General features: G+C 42.0%; 1 protein-coding gene across 1 annotated transcript in view; it reads right to left on the reverse strand.

Moving 5' to 3' along the window:
- Positions 1-14,987, reverse strand: part of UBAC2 (UBA domain containing 2) — a 110,374-nt gene extending 95,387 nt beyond the window's left edge. The window contains exons 1-2 of the mRNA XM_076361690.1: positions 14,869-14,987; positions 3,506-3,633 (exon numbers count right to left, since the gene is read on the reverse strand). Of these exons, the coding sequence (XP_076217805.1) occupies positions 3,506-3,633; positions 14,869-14,899 (159 nt within the window). The 5' untranslated portion in view covers positions 14,900-14,987. The remainder of the gene's footprint in view (positions 1-3,505; positions 3,634-14,868) is intronic.
- Between the last annotated feature and the right edge of the window lie 2,897 nt (positions 14,988-17,884).

The raw sequence follows: 17,884 nt of genomic DNA on the forward strand, positions 1-17,884 counted from the left end.
GCACTTCCTTATTTATCTGCATACACTTGAAGTAGGTCCTTTTCAGTCTTGTTTTGTTGATTACAAGCTCCCTTCTGTTCACACCACCCTGTACCTTTTGCTGGCTAACCCAGTCCACTGCCTCCTCACTTGACTGTGGGTTGTCATCTCCCTCCTGTGTTGTTTCTGTCTTAAAGTTCTCCTCACCAGCCTGGCCTGCCTGTTAGTAAAGATACTTTTGTCCCACTTGGTAAGGTGGATCCCATCTCTTCCAAGTAGTCCTCAGTCCTCAGAGAAGGTCCCATGGGCACAAAACCCAAAACCCTGTTGCCAACACCAGCTGTGCAACCAATTGTGACCCACAGGATCTGTCCACTTCACCTTGGTTGGCTGCTCCCAGTCACCTTTGTGTCCTGCATGTGTTGAGAAATGGCTTCTAAAAAGATTTGCTCCATGACCTTCCTAGGGACCAAGGTAAGGCTGAGTGGCCTGATGTTACCTGGATCCTCCTTCCTGCCCTTCATGAAGATGGGTGTGATGTTTGCCTTTCTCCAGTCATCGGGTACCTCCACCAATTGCTATGACCTTTCAAAGATGCTAGAGAAAGGACTCACATTTCCAGCTCCTTTGACACCCTCAGAGACAACCCTAGAGAGAAGAAGGCTTTGGGGAGACCTTATTGCAGCCTATCAGTACTTAAAGAGGGCTTATAAAAAAGATGGCAGCAAATTTTTTAGCAGGGCCTGTTGCAACAGGACAAGGGGGAATGGCTTTAAACTAAAGGGGAGTAAATTTAGACTAGATATAAGGAAGAGATTTTTTACGCTGAGGGTGGTGAGATGCTGGAAGAGGTTGCCCAGAGAGGTGGTGGATGCCCCATCCCTGGAAACATTCCAGGTCAGGTTGGACGGGGCTCTGAGCAACCTGATCTAGTTGAAGTTGTCCCTGCCCACGGCAGGGGGGTTGGACTAGATGACCTTTAGAGGTCCCTTCCAACCCAAACTATTCTATGATTCTATGAACCCATCTGGCCCCATTAACATGCGTGTGTATAGTTGGGTTAAGTGATCCCTAACTATTTTTCTCAACGGTGGATGCTGCTTCAATCTCACAGACTCTGCTAGGAGGCTTAGGGACCTTGGAGGCCTGAAGGCAAAACATGCTAGTACAAACTGAATACCTCAGCCTTTTGCATATCCCTTGTCACCTAGGTCCCCTGCCAGAATGAGGACTGGGCCCACACTCTCCTTAAGCCTTTCTTTTGCCACAGATGTACTTACAGAAACCTTCCTTGCTGCCTTTCATCTCCCTCGCTAGTTTCCAGCTCAGCTCTGGCTCTCCCAGCACACATTCCTAAGCCACAGCCTGCTAGGCATTCTCCCCTCTGTGAAAGTCCAAGTGCCAACACACTACCTGAGCTTTATGTTTCTCAAGGTCTTTAGGCCTCAACCAATGCTTCATCCTCTAACTTCCCCAGTCCTTTGATACTGGGAAGTATCAAAATCACCATTCTAGCTGTCCCATGTCAACGTGCCTAATGTTAAAACCTAGCCAGTAGCTTGAGTACCACCCCTCCTGAAGTCCAAACTGGCAGGGCTGTGACCTTGCAGCTGAACATTTCATGATACACATTAAAGGAAGAGCCCTCGCATAGACTATGGAAGGTTTCTAAGCCTAATTGCGCTTGACTTTAGCCAGCCTAAAAAAATACATAGGTCTAATGTAATCAAGATCTTAATTTTACACACAGTTTCTTCACTGCTCTTGAGGGTCCCCTTTATGGAGACAAGGATCTTTTTGTTTTGGACAGTACGTATTTTGCCTTCCAAATCAAAAGCACTCTTCTGCAACTGCACATTTTATTTCCTATGCTCTCTACCAGCTTTAACAAGTGCTAATATCCAATGTCTGTTCAGCCCCTGGAAAAATTCCATTCCATTAAACTCATCCCCCCAGATGAATTTATTCTAAACAAATTTTCTTTTAAGTGTTCTCATTTGAATATTAGCATCAGACAGGAGTTAAATGATCTGTTCTCCCTGATCTCAGAGGTACACAATTATAGAGTATATAGCTTACTCCAAAGGCTATGACAATAAATGAAATGACAATTTCAGGAAAGAAAAAAAAAAAAACAGTGCACCACAATAAAAGTATCGTAGCTTCTACAGATACTTGCAAATGTTTATGCTTAAGGCACAGTAAAGATGGTTTCTTTGAATAAAACACAGCTACTACTGTTTTTCAGCAGATCAAACAAATGGAAAGAGAGGACTCTTCTAAAGATAAACTGCAAACCAAACAAATAAGCAAACAAACCCCAAACCCACAAAATTTCCATTTAAAACTTGAATAGTTTCTCAGACTTTCTCCTCTCCCTCCCCAAACACTTGGTCGTAACGTTTTTAAAAGGCAAACATTAATTGACATATTTTTGCTGCACAGCATTAGCAAGACACTTGGAAAATATGAGCAATGCTCTTGCAGAGTTGTAATCTACATCATTACAATAAAGCTCTTGCTCTTGACAAGAAAGATCACAGAGAGTGCAACAGCACAGAGTATCTCTGGCTAGGTCTAATAATTTTTTAAGGCTTATAGGCTACAATCGGCATCCTCAAAGACATTAAGTTGACTACATACTTTTTTTTTTTGATGTAACTGTAAAACATGTGGGATAACATAGTTATAGAGGCATTTGCTGACACTTCTCTGTTGTAGTATGCCATTTCCAAAAAAGAAAAAAAAAAAAAACAACAAATCCCCACAAAACTTATCTAATCACTTCTAAGTGCATTATTTCAACAATTACAACTGATACTAGAGGATTCTTAATTAAGCTGAGAACAAAACCTTACAAGATGCAATACCTAAAAGATAAAGTATCTCAGTTTGAACTGGGAATAAGCAAGAAATGTTTAGTAAGATAATTAACCAATTCAGCAGATTACTGACGAGCATGACAAACTCCCCCATCACTTGGAATCTTCGAATTAGAAGCAGCAGTTCTCTTCAATAGGCAAATTTTAGTTTCCTACAACTAACTACAACAGAAGTTACAGAGTGAAAGTTACGGCCTCTGTTGTTAAAATAAATCATATATAATCAGAGTACCTGATCACAATAGCCCTCTTCAGCCTCAAAAACTAAGCACAACAAGATATTGACATTCATATCAAAATACTTGTATTATTATATGGGTTAAATCACACTTCATTCACAGCAAGCTTCCAAATGCCAGTGGCTGGAAGGAAAAACGATACAAACCCAACCATTTCCCAGACAAAAGAAAGAAGTTAAAGCTGTTTAGTCATAGCTTTCAGGTCATATAGTTTCAGGTCAGTTTTTTCTCACTTTTTCCAAAAAGTGGCCTACTGGGGTAAGGTAAAAAAGGTAAGAACAAGCTGGTCTACAACAGTGGACAAAGAGAAAGAACCAGAGGAGAAACAGACAGGGGGAAAAAAAAAAATTGCATAGAAGAGCATAGTTTGCAGTCTCTTTCCACACAAAATGAACTGACTCTTACCTGAAAATCCTCTTTTATAGCTTGTACGTTATATGCAAAGAACTTCTGATAATGTTGGAAGAGCAGAGTCAATAGAATCGAGATGGCACTTGGGACTAATAACAGACTCTTTGACAAAGGTGCTTTATCTTAAAGACAAAAAACAAACAAACAAAAAGCCATTTTAGAGAAAAGTCTCTCATATTTAAGAAGTGACATATTTAAACAGGTGATTGGAAAACATAATAGCAGTAGCACCACCTTGACTTTTTATCTCAACAACTTTCCAAGTTCTCAACAACTTGCAAATAGATAGAAAAAACACACCAACCAAAGGAAGTTTTTGGCGATATTAATGACAGTTAAATATTAATCAGACATTTTGTTTTCAACATTCTCTCATGAAATTAATTGTTTGGCTATAATTAAACCTAAGCTCTCTGCACCAATAGAGGTCATGCCCTCCTATGCAGCCCTCCTAAAGCTCAATCATGTTTCAGGAAATAAAACAAACACTCTTTTTCGCTAGCAAAATATACACGCACATCTAGTTAAAACAAATACCTTTGTTTCCTTTGAGTTAGGGATTAAGATTAGCTTTTATTCTAGAGGCTATGAAGCAGGAACTACTTGAATAAATGTCCTGAATAAATTGACTTTCTCTTCACCACACTTGGATCCACCATTCAAGGAAACATATCTAAGTTAATTTACATGACATTCATCTTCCTTCCATTCAATCATTACAATTATTAATAAAGAAATTAATAAAATAAGGACGTTCGTGAAATCAGAACTTCCTTCCCCCTAGTAGCATGACCTTCAGAAAGGACACTCAGAAGAAAGCAAGCAGAGTACAGAAAAAGCTGCGATACACATTTACTAAAAACCGCTAAGTGGAACATCCAGCAGGAGTATACCCAGCAATTCATCCCAAGCTGTTGGTGTAGTTGATGCAACAAAACACAAACTCTTGCCCAACAATTCAAGCCAATACAGAAACTCTGAAATATTATTTCTTCTATGACTTTTCCTCTTTTCACACATGCAACTTTAATCACATTTACTTCCTTTCCAAACATCTCAGTTATTGCACAGAACCTATTGATTTTCAGACAACTGCTTTTTTGCAGGATATTATGAAATCCGTAGCTCTGTTGTCATTATTCTTAGATAACAAAAGGAGCAATAAGACTACTTTAAAAGTACTGCTGGGAAGTAAAGAGCAGGAGCACAGGAAGAACAAAACTGCATTAAAAAAAATGTAATACAGGAAACATTTAGTACGCATCCAAATAAACTGACTACCATGAATGATTCCATCAACATCTGCTGCACACTAGAAGGGTGAGCTGCTAGAAAAGGAAGATGGTAATAGGCACCAAAGCCAAGATTCTAATCATGGCACAATCCCACTGCCATCGAAAATACGGTTCTTACTACATAATTTAAGCATGATCCTCATCCAAGTACTAACTGATGACATCAAGAACAACTTTGATGGGCACTGTTAGCTGTTCTCAGTCCACACCACCTTGAAGTCTGCAGTCTTCTGATGTTCACCATGTGAAGAAAGCATCTCTTCCTACGTGTATCGTAATGTAAACTTGTACTTAAAACTCTTCTTTCAGTCCACAATCTATACCTTTGAGTTCATTATTTACAGACTCACTTTCCTTACTCCATTTAAGCAATTAATGCCTTGAAGAACTAGCCTTTTATAGAAATTAGGCAGTGACTTGGATTGACACAGGTTGACGTTACTCTGCTAACCATAAGCTCTACTTTTATGATTAGATTTTCTGTGTGAGACATCAGGAGGGCAGAAAGCCTGGTTGAATTTTTTTTAATGCAAGAAAACTATCCACCTTTCAATTTAATATCTTTCTTTGGATTTTTTTGCTCTCCAAAACTAAGGTCTACAGTCTTTAGACATCCATTTTTTAAATTGTTCATTCCTCTGATTTAGTTGGACGCTTCAAAAAAGTCTGAAGCCATCAGAGTACCGTAGAACACTGGGGGGAAAAAAGAAGCTGGAGCTGCCTGAAAGTTACTGTGCACACAATGCACACACATATTCACTTGAAACCTCAGCCAATGCTCCCTTAGTTAACTTAACTTAGTTAAATTAACATTTCTTTATGTGAAAAGATCAGTTTTATAACCAGGATACAACAGATATTTGAAAGTACAGCCTAAATCAGAACAATAGTAGTAGTCAGAACAGTAGACATTTCTGAACCAAAGTTTGATAAAACTTGTTATTTTACTATCAATACGTTTCTGTTATTTCATGAGTTTAAATAAATTTTTACAAGAACTCATTAATTCTGTAATACTTTTCACATAAGGATCACATTGCCACAAAACACATGACAAGCAAAACACTAGATTTACCACCGTGACTCTGTATTTCTATACAGGTTTAATGTTTATATTAAGATTTTACTGTAATTTTAATATCATTAGATCATTTTTACATTACAGGTAATACACACTTGAAATACTTTATCCTATCAAGCTGATTCCTAATTTGAATGCATTCAAAAGTAACCAACCAACAAAACCCTATCTGTTTTCTCCAAAAGCGTGAACACACATTTTTATTATAAGCCTTCTTTAGCTTTCAACTTAGACACTTTAAACCTTGTTATAGAGGACAAGTACTTATTTTTAAGCATGTCACCAAGTGAAAAACCACAGAAGTAACTAACCCATTAATGTGACAGTCACCCACAGGGAACATCACATGAGTAACGGAAACTTCTACTCTCAAGCTTCTCAAAACGTCATCACGGTTGATAAGTTTATTCTTGTCCAGTAAACTTGAGAAAGATAAACCCTTCCAAATAAATAGAGCATCTCCTGAAATGTTTTTTTCCAAGTGTTTCACTGTACAATGCAGTAGTTTGCTTTACCCCTCAACAGCATATAGATCCTTATCAAGGACCACTGCGAGGTCACCAGTGAAGGAGCAACCCTCCCACTGCTGTGGAATGTCTCAACCAGTAAGACCAAAAATGACTAACAATCCCAGATACTGCACAATTGGGCATTCTGACATCCAAGTCAAATTGCTTACTTAGAATGCAAACGTAAAATTTAGAAAGCAAAATTCTAGTCTGATGGATCTGCAACCACTTGCAGGATGGAAACATGTAGTACCAAGCTATACTGGGTACCAGTGTCTCCAGGCAGCACCAATGTAAAAGTGCACAAAGAGGTGAAAAACCATAGTACCTCTATGCCACATAAAGGAAGTAGAATGAAAGGATAAACTCTCATTTTGACCCTGAAGAGTTAAAATATATCATAATCTATCTTCAAAGACCTCAGAATGAATTTGCAACCCCAAAGTACTTCTGAACTGGCAATTCGTTCAAACAACAGGCAGAAATAGCATTGTTGCTGCAACACGTGCTGAGTTCCCATCTAAGTGAACAGGGTAATTTTGTAATAACGAGCAAAATGTGCCCACGCTATGATGAAGAGCAAAGAACTAGCTTTCACTACAGATCTTTGCTTCCCCCTGGTGCAATGGTGAAGTTGTCCCCAAAACTGCCCTCAATCTCACAGGCAAGTGTCCCAACCTTTGTGCTACCACTGTGCAACGTGAGACTGATCCTAAAATGCAACATGAATGAGAAAAGCACCTCTAAGTCTCCACATTCCACCCCTGCACTCATTACAAAGCCCACAAATCCTCTTCTTCCACAACCTACTACTTTTCTGGCTGCTAGTACCACTTTCAAGGCACAGAGAGTTAAGGAATAGATGTGTCCATCCATCACAAAGAGAGGGGGAGGTTTATGGAGCAACTGCTCAGGTAGTTGCAGCTTCAGAAGCCACCACTGCACTAGTGAGAAGAATGTGAAAGTTGTGGTACCAGCAACAGCTACAGTTTTTGAAATGATTTCCTGTTCCCTGCCTGTTCACCACTCACAGGTGAAGAGAGACAGCAGATGAGCATGTCAAAACAGGCAGCCAGACCAAGCTACTGTTTCAGAAGGGCTTTTCGGGGAACAACTTCACCCTCTGGACTGCTATTCTGGGCCCGAGACTCAAGCATTGGCTTGGGAGAGGACCACATTGCCCACGCCAGCTGATGAGCAGTGGCCGCCGATGCTCAGATTAGCTCAGGACATGTTCTGTGGGGATCCCTACTGAGCTTACACCACAGCTGCAGATGAAACATGCTGTGTAACAGGTTTTTTTTCCATTATCATCTGCAAACTTCCCAAACCCAGCTGCTATGAGGCAGACACACTGCTTTCATACAGCCAATTAACTGCTGAGGCTACTCTAATGGCATGAAATAAGCACAAACCATTTTTTAATGCTGATACACAAGATCTGTGAGTCTTTTAAACCATAACTGATGCACATCTGAATGCACAGTACTTCCTAAATGCACTGATGGAATCTGTACTTTGGATGGTTGTTTTTCCTCCGTTAAGCCATCATTCAGCTATTAATCTATTGTATTCCAAGATCTGTCCAAGAACCTGCGGCAGGTTCACCAGCCTAAAGTGATGTTTCAAAATGGTCAGTTTTCAAGGACTCTTGCCTACTATTTTCCTTTCAGATGCAAGTTTGCTACACATCAAACAGCAGCATGAACACCTCCTCCTGAATGTGTGGAAACCTTGCTTGTCCTTTATTGCAATGGTTGATGAAAGCCACTGTCAGATATTCAAATCTGAAAAATAATTTTTAAGTGCTTCCGAGACACTAATGTGTGCTTTTGGGAGACTGGAGCAATCTTACTACATCTGAGGAGTAAAAGGTTTGTCTTTATTATAACCATGCACTGAGTCCTGAACAGTAGCCAAGAACAAATGAGAGCATGCCATGGAAGGAGGATGACAAGAGATATGGACAGATGTAATACTGCTTGAGGAATCTGGAAGATACCAGGACACTGCGTGCTGACCGGTAGGATGGAATTTAACCATAGGATGATTTTTTAGAGTTAGTTAAATCCAGTGTAAGTATTTTTTTAATATTTCATCCTTTGGAAAAAAAAACCCCAAACATGCAATACCAGAGGACCTTTCAAAAGCAGTGAAGTTACCACTGCCTGAAAGCATTACATGACTGCATAAAGTATTCCGGGTCAGGAAAGCAGCTCTTGTCCCTGGTCTAGGCACAGAGCACAGACACAGGAAAGGGATTCTGTGTTCAGACTGTCACTTCACAGCGTACTCTGGTGGTTAATCATTATGACGCCTGCAAGTGAACACAGTAATAAGAGTACCACTGCAGGAACAGTTTTTCCATCAAATGCTTATAAACTTAATGCAGAAGCTGAGAGGTGAATAACGTTAGTATATATACTAAGAAAGTCCATAAAGAAACCAACTGTGATCATGTGTTAAATCTATTTTTAAAAGGCACTGGTAAGACTGCAATCAAACTAGTTACCTATACATTTACTGTTTAGAAAAATGCTGGGTTTAGCCTCGGTCACAAACTATAAAAGAATGAGGAGCTACAAAAAGAAAAAAAGAAAAAAAAAAAAAAAGAAGAAAACCTTTGTTTCTAAAAGGAACATTTGAGAAGAAATAGAAAATGAAACAGGTTGAAGTTAACAAGAACGCTCACCTTGTGGGGCAGCCTCTTCTTCCTCCCAACCACAGAGCATATTACCATACTACTATTTGTATACACTGTCAGAAATATCAGGTATGGCTATACCACAACACCACGTGCGGATCCCCATGCTAGCTTGAAATGAGCTAGCTCTGCAGCAGCAGCAGAATAGCCACATTTTTGTGGTGTTCAATGCATAGCTAATTGAACTGATGCAGCTATGCTGCTACCAGGACTCAAGCTATCATTTTGAACCAGGTTGTACTGTGGCATGCTGATGTACAAGCTAATTTGCTTTCCCATATAGTACTGTACTGCGTAATACTGTTATGCACAGAAGTCTCATATATTCAATACATACTTCATTTTTCCCTTCAGTCGTACCACAAAGCATAAAATTACATACCTTTATTATTTTCCTGATGCCTGTGCACAACACAGTTCAGTCTTGCAGGTTATGCAGAGGAGCACAGCGTTCCCTTCTTGCCTTGGGGATTTTTAACAAATTGCTAGCACTGCACTACAAGGTTCACAGAGAAGTAAAAGCATAAGTTGCATTTGCAGAAATACTTGCACACAAGTTCAAAGGACTCTACTCCCTAATACTACATGAAGTAGCTTGGGTGTAGTAGGCAAAGCAGTCAAATCTTTTCCAGATGTAGCAAGTGGATAGGCTTTAAAACATGGACTCAGATTTTACCTTAATAAAGACTAGCTTTAATAGGTTTCCCTACTATACTCAGCATGTTGGAGAACAAGCAGCAAATACAGCTAAGCAGCACTACAATAAATCAAACAGTCAGCCCAGTGCCAGTCTTCATGCCTTTGCAGAGCCACTGAAGTGCTTCAGCAGCATTCTTCATGGGACTGGTGTTGCTGGCAGACTGCAACACAAGAAACCAGTCTGGGTCCGGCACCACAGCTCACCTCTCAAGCCCTTCCTGAAAGCCAGGTGGTGCAGCATGCTTCCTGAACACACTGCGATGTTGTTTTACAAGTCAACTCAACTGGGTTAACATTTTGCTGCATCATTTGAGTACGCCCCACGCTGTGCTTCCTACTATCCAGAGTAATCGGCTTTTTTTCCCCCCAGGGCATACCAGCTCCTCCAATATTCCAGATAACAGATAAAAAGGCAAACCGTCCTTTTAAATTGTGTTCTTCCTTGTTTCCTGACTTCCATATCTCATAGTTGTAAAAATAAACATACCTGGTACATGTTACATCTCCTCATCCAAAATTGTGTGTGTCATGCACTGAGTAGGTGTGTTATCAGGTCCCAACACAGTCATCATCTGCTACACCTGATACTGCTGGTTAGGAATTCAGCGTATCACTGCTAGCAAAGGACCTACTTGTCTGAACTGGCTCACATGCACCCAGCATTGGACCATTTGTTTGTTGGAGGGGTTTGCTATTATGTATCTGTCTCTTATTCACTTTTCAAGAACCTCTCTGCCTATGCATGTGATTTTAAAGAGTACTGAACAGAAGTGGGAAGGAGGATTATACCAGGAACCTCTTAAATTAGGATACGAAATACTAGAGACTTTATGTAAGAACTCATCTTAACTGCAGCACTCAAAGTTATGAGACATCACCTTAAAAGGCATACGGACAAGGTCAAGGACTTCACTACACAGGCCCAGCTATTCATGCACTACTTATGAGAAAGTCTAACTTCAATAGAGGTGGTCAAACTGACAGGGAATACCTGAAGCTGAATCTGTGGTAAAGAACTTACAAGTTTTGAATATTCCTTGGATGAAGATAATATCGTCCACCTCACTGAACTACGGAGTCAGGACTTGAACTTTTCTGTGTAGGCACATAACATAGTGCAGCATCCGCTGGCACCCATAGTACAGAGATGATCCATAAAGTTAGCTCTTTAGGCTAACTAGAGGCAAGTAATACAAAAACAGTTTGTACTTGCTAACAACTTTGAAAAATATTGTTTGTTCAGCATAGTAGTGGAATATTAGCAGAAATAAAATTTGGCCATCAACCAAGCGAAGATCCATGTCACAAAAAGAGCCAAGGGCTCCATCTATGGCCAGATCTAGATGATGTTTTTTAGGACCGTTTTATCAACTGACTGTAAATAATGCTAGTAATAACTAAACTTACTCTGTTAAGTCAGCAGTAGTATGTCAGGGCCACCTTATAATACAAAACCAAAATGCATTCAGATTAAACAAACCCGACAGTATTCTTGGTCTAGAAAGTTGGAAATGCAGCTACTCAGTAATCTGCACAGATACATAGCTGAATTCCTTTTATTGATGAAATCAAAATACTCAAGTTTTTCATTTACTCACTAGCACTGAAGATTTTGTTCATACATGCAGCCAAAGATTTTCCCAAATAAATGTTATAAATAAATTGTGCTAAAAGGAAGCTACAGTGTCCTCCTCCCACATTTCCTAGAAACAGTACATTCGTATACTGCTAAGTGGCATCAGTCTACCAAAGTTCGGTCATCTCTTCTGCCACATTTTGTCATATTAAATGTTTGTAATATTAACCAATAACTTAATTTTAACCAGCACAGAGGCTTTTTATTTGAATTAGAAGCTATCTTCTCTTAAGCACATGCAGTTACCATGTCTGGGACATAACAAAAGACAGAATTGACTATAGGGTCAATTGAAGTTCCATGGATTTTTACAGCAAGAGGAATAATGTATGATGAAAAACGCCCAAAACTTAATATTCTAATTAAATTAGTCTACATGATGAGGGTCAAAGACCAGTTTAAAAATTTGTATTTAGCAAGCAACTTTAAAATACCATAATCATGTCAGTCTCCCTGTAGTTTAAAAGAGTAGTTTTGTTTTCATCAAAACTTCAAGAGATGAGAGAGGCAGCATAGAAGCACTGAGAAGACAGGATGCAAGAAGGGGAAAAGGGACTAATGGAGTATCAGTCAAAAGAAGACAGGCTTCATAGGACATTGATTACAAATTTGATCTATGTACCGCATCAAATAAAACATAAGGATTCTTGAGTTATTTCCCTCATTTAGACCTTTAATGACCACACAGACTATTAAATTAATCTTTATATTGTTTCCATAATCTGCTGGAATTATATGATATAGTCCACTGTTATTTATTTTGGTTTATTCTAAAATTAATAGAAGAAATAATAAACAAAGAATTCAAAGAACATGGACAATAATATCCTTGTCCAAGATTCTATCGACCTTCATTAGATTAGTATTACCACATGGAGCAAAAAGTTTATAACCAGCTGCAACTGCTGCCATTAGGAGCCACTGGTGACTCTCCTATCTCTTTCAGAAAAGTATTAAATGTGATTTCAAGAATTATCTGACTAGAAGAATTTATAAGAACCAAAATACTTCAAATGAGTTAAATAATTATTTAGGTTCTGATAAGAAGTTTCAAAATCAAAAAGAAGTTTTTAAAAAGGTGAGAAGGCCAAACCCAGACTTGCTTCCAGAAAACTAGGCACAAGGGTGTCTCTGGTGCCCTTGTTAAAACACTTTGCATAAGAAGCCCAGTAAGAATCACATTACCAAAATGTGGTAGAGCTCTGGGGTAATTTGTTGTTTGTTTGTTTTCCCATTGCTGAAGAGGGGAATTCTGCAGAAAGGAGTGAAAACAAGGCAATGGTGAAAACAAGGCAAAAAGAATACAGTAACCTCCGACATTTTTACCACCGCATCTATGTCTGAAGATGCTAAAGCCCTCAATCTACTAGGAATATAATCAACAACTAGGTAATTTTAAAAAGTGACCCAAGATACACATGGCTAAAAGGAGCTTAGTATTATTAAGTTTTACCAAATGGTATTGTGATATGGCTTTAACCAAATGTTATAGATGTTAAGAAGCCTGTCAGAGATGGCACACCAGGCTACAGGAGCCTTCAGTCTGACCTGGCACGATCATTCTTACCGCTGTTGAACCAGGTGTCTGCTTATTTTATCTAGGGTCTCTGACAGAGATCCATTTATCCACCAACTGTGCCCCAACAATTGTTTGTCATTGCCCTTCCACCAGAGGTTACTGCTCCCAAGACCCAGTGGCAGAACAGAGCACGGACGCACACGGACGCTTCCCTGATGCAACATCAAGCACTGATTCATTAACTGCCTAAACCATCAGATTCTGCACATCAGTGACTGAACCTACATACCTGCTGCTACTGCAGCAGCCACTTCTGCTACAATGGCAGAAACAAAAGTCTGAGGGCACAGGGGCATCTTAAATGGCCGCAGTTGTGCCCTAGGTGAGCATACGCCACTGCCACCTAAATCCGTGCCTCTACTAGAGTTTGTCAGTGCACCTGTACCAGCCACGTTTTATTGTGAAAAACCACGTTAGGTCAACAGGTGAGTTCAATAAGAGTGTACGTTGTACCAGTTTTCCAGAAGAAAAAATTTTTAAAAAGGTAAAACAATTACTTTTTGCAGAATGGCATCTTGTCTAGGTTTTTCTCCTAGCGCAAATATGTTTCTTATGACTGCAATTTTCCACTCATCCTTCTGATGGACCTATCTTGGAAAAATTTTAAATACTGACCGTGACTTTCCACCCATTCAGCCAAACAAGGACACTTTTCACCCCACCTTCTTTCTCATAGAATTGTACACAGACACATGCCACCAGAAGGTTGTTCTTCTACAGTATCTATTACTGGGGGGAAAAAAACTTAAAAATCAGGAGCTGCGAATCAAGTACAGTGTTACCAGATCCACCTGCAAAAATACTTCCCCCCCCTCATTTGGATGCCTCAAACAGAATACAGCTACAACTAACACCTCTTCTTAAATTCCAGCCTTATTCCCCCCTAATCGGAGGGTGCTTTCACACTCAGATTTGGATTTTGCGTGAAGCACGAGTTAGCAAAGTTTTGACTCTGTCCCGGCCTGCTCTGAGGACTGTAGTGCCAAAGTCCACACCGCAGCCAGTTCAGTTCTCACCGCCGTTTCTAAATGCAGCAGATTCTTTGTCCGGTAAACAAGCTCAGAAGCAACCCTCAATGCCTGTGAAGCCTGCTCAGGCAACGCTGGCATATGAAATGACTGACACGTGCTGTTCGTAAAAATAAAGTTAAACAGAGCTGGGAACGTATTTGTCCTTTAATCTGTCTTACCAATAAAGCGGTTTAAACAATAAACTTTTTTTCACATGAAAAAAAGAATTCCTTCCCTTCTCTGATATACATCCGTATATTCAGATACCGATATACACACGCACACGGCTGGGGAGACGGCCCGGGACAGCGGTGCCGGGAGAGGACCGCTCCGCCCTGGCACAACCCCTCGGCGCCGGCCGGACCGGGCAGGAAAGCCCGTGAAACGGAGCCCCCCGAGCGCCGCCGAAGGCACCGCCGCGACCAGCGCAACGGCTCCTCCTACGCCGGTACCGCCGGGCGCGGCTCCTCGCCCGCAGTCGCGTAGCGGGAGAGCCGGTAAAACCCGAGTCCAAAAGTCGAGCCGAGGCCAGGCTGCGTCCGCGGGGAAGGGGGAGCGAGGCCAGCGGCTCCCCCGGGGGAGGCGGCGGCAGCGCCGCGCCCAGGCCGGGAGGCGGGAGCGGCCCCGTACCCCGCCGCGGCGCTCTCAGAGGTCACGGCGCCGCCGCCGCGCCAAGTCCCTCACGGCGGCGGCGCCCCCCGCCCCGGCAGCGCGGCCCCGTCCCTTCCCGTCCCCCGGCGGAGGGGGCCGGGCCACCCGCCGCGGGGGAGACGCCGACACACCCCTCGCCGCCGCCCTCCCCCGGCTCCGTCTCTCCCCGGGCTGCGGCGGGGCCGGTACTCACAGAGCCCGTTGGAGCCGGTGCTGGTGAACATGGCGCCGGCCCGGCCCGGCCCAGCCGCGGCGGGCGCCGCTGGCGGAACCCCCAGAGGCCGGGCAGACCCTGAGGAGCCGCGGCGGGCCGGGGACGGCGCGGCTAAGGCGGCCGCAATGGGCCAAACGCCGCCGTCAGCCGAGCGGCCGGCGCCCCCTGCCGGGCCCGTCGGGCGGGCGGGGAGGGGGCGAGGGGGGGGGCGGCGGGGCCCGGGCCCCGCCGCCCCCCCCCTCGCCTCCCCCCCGCCCGCCCGACGGGCTCGCTGCTAGGGAGGGGGATCGCCACCAGCTGACCCCAGCGCTACACGGCGGAGCCTATACGAGCCCGTATAGACGGAATACATTCTCTTAATTAACCCGCGGTAAGGCTGGGGGCAGCTCCTGGCCGCCGGTCCTGTCAGAGGGCGCCATCGGCGCCCGCAGGCCCTGAGGCACAGGCAAGGGCGCTTCAAAGCTCGGGTGTAGCTAGGCAGAGGTAAAACATAAGTTACTCTACTTATATATAATTACTTCTGTCTTTATAAAGGTGATTTAAATTTGAAATTTGTAGCTGCCTTGGGGAAGCCTGACTCCTCACACTTTGGAAAACCGTGACACCCGAGGCTCACCCTAACTTTGGGAGTCCACAAGGTAAGCGCCCACTTAAAAGCCACGGGTGAGCTCTCATTACAGCTAACGGAGACGTAGTCAATAAGTTCAGCGGAGTCTGGAGAGCTTTTCAGATGATCAAATGAAGGTGTCTACTTCAGGATGAAATTGATTGCTCCCTAGGCTCCACCGACTGTATTGAACTGATCACCACTAGCTGCAATGGTACATTAGACACCTCCCTCTCTACCTAACATGGGGTAAGCCAAATTCCCAATTTCATACAGATGTGGTATAACAAGGCTGAAATTATTCAGGCACCAAATTTCAATCACATTTTCAAGTCCATGTAGAAATCAGAGTTTACTGAAATAAGTCATGCTAGGCATTTAAAAGGTGATGATGCTCTGCTCTGCATCACAGATGTGAATGTCAGGAAGAAACAGGGCGAGGTTTGCACGCTGTGTGCTTGTGCACTTGGCAGAACTGAGGGCCACAAAGTCACATTTAGCTTACCGCAGCACAAGACTGAGAACAAACGTCACTCTGGAACTGGAAAATGTGACTTGTCAGCTAGGTAACAATTTTTAAACAGGCAACCAATAGTAAAAACTTTTTAGGCAAGTCATAAATTTGTTATATTCCATAAAAGTTTTTATATAATACAAAAACCTAAAATGCCTTTTGATATTTACATTCAAATGCCTTTTAATAATTACATTCAAATGCAACTATTAAATGCACTTGTAAATGTGAAGATCCTGATTCTTTGTAAACAAAACCTCTTAATACTGCCAAGGGGACATAAAAAGACTTAAGCAAAGCATATCAGTATGTGATTGTAAAACGTCCAGCTCCCAGCACTAATTTCAGATTTCTGTCGCTCACTTGTCCTCTCTGTACAGGGCCCGCAGTCAGGCCCTGCAGTCAGGAATGGGAATCACAGTCAGCTCACAGAGCAGGAGGGATGTCTAACCTAGCCAGAAGGAAGAACCGAAGAGGTAGTGCACTGGAAATCCTGACTCTCTCCCAGGCTGAGGTTCTTTCCTCAGCAAAGAATCTAAACTGGATTCACGGCACGAAACCCATCGTGCACGTTGTGTCTACAGACAACTGGCTTACTCTTTGCTGTTAAAGCACAGCTGGAAGAAGTGATTTGCTACAGAAATTCTCCTTCTTTCTTTCAAATGCAAATGGCTCTGGCTGCTGTATGTTACGTACGCAAACTCTGTCTTGCCGGTGTGCTGCTGAACGCACATAACCATACATAAGTCACGGGCAACCCTCAGAAATGAAAGCGAAGGTAAATAATGAGGTGCAAAACCTGCAAAGCTTGTAATAGTTCCAGTATGAAACCTCATTGGGAAAAGTTTGAGTGCCTCCTGAAGCTTTAGGGATCTAATGAGGTACTCATGGATTAATTAATCGCCATTTTGGACTTTTTTGACTAACCTCCACTTAAAGTAATTAAGCCTTTTTGTGGATCTGGCTTTCACATAGGTGAGGATAAAACCTGAAAACTTTTCCAGCATTGCCTGTGTAATAGGCAATTAGGATTGCTGTTTTAGTGCTGAAGATAAAGTTTGCTTTTATTTCTTTTTGCAGTTACACAGAATGTCGTGACAGAACAATCATTAATTTAGAGATTTGCAGTCCTGATAGCCAAGAACCAGTGTTCTTCTGTTTTATAAGCTCAGTTTTGAAGATTTCTCTGGATTGATGTCCTACAAGGTAATCATATTAGAGGGATTCTTCTCTGCAACGTTGAGCGCTGGAATTGGATTGAAGGCAGAATCATTGAACATACTAGAGACGCATGTATTTTGCTGAATAAAGATGCATTTGGGCAAATATTTAAGAACTATTTTGAAAGCAGCTCTGTAGACTTGTTATCACTGACAGATTCAGCAAAACTGAATGAGTAGCAATAGTTGGCAAGCTTCTCCCAACAATATACCAAAATACTTGCAGATTTGTCAGTACTGCTGGGATACAGGGAGCTGGCTCTGAATTTATTTGCCACTGTCTCATTTAAGTCTACAAATATATTACGGAGTCTACGAAACATCTAATGATATCCCTTGTTTCAAAAAAGATTTATTAAGTCAGTTTTTCTGGGATTAGATCAGATGAGATCCACTACGTGTTTCTGAGAAAACTACATATGCCATGCTAATAATTAGAGTTTCACATACTGGTTGAACAGTAGAGGAAATGTAGTTTTTGCCCTCAGGTACAGTGCCAGGCAGAGAGGATTTTTATCCCAACACCGTCAGTGTCAACTGGTAGCTTGTCGTAAGAATTATGCAAATGATTTGCATTATTTAAATATACAGCGTCATCCACTTGGGGTTAAATGAAATCATCAGTCCTCATGCTTGCCTTGGAACATATCCCAG

This window comes from Aptenodytes patagonicus, chromosome 1, assembly GCF_965638725.1.
Source record: "Aptenodytes patagonicus chromosome 1, bAptPat1.pri.cur, whole genome shotgun sequence".
Lineage (NCBI taxonomy): Eukaryota > Metazoa > Chordata > Aves > Sphenisciformes > Spheniscidae > Aptenodytes > Aptenodytes patagonicus.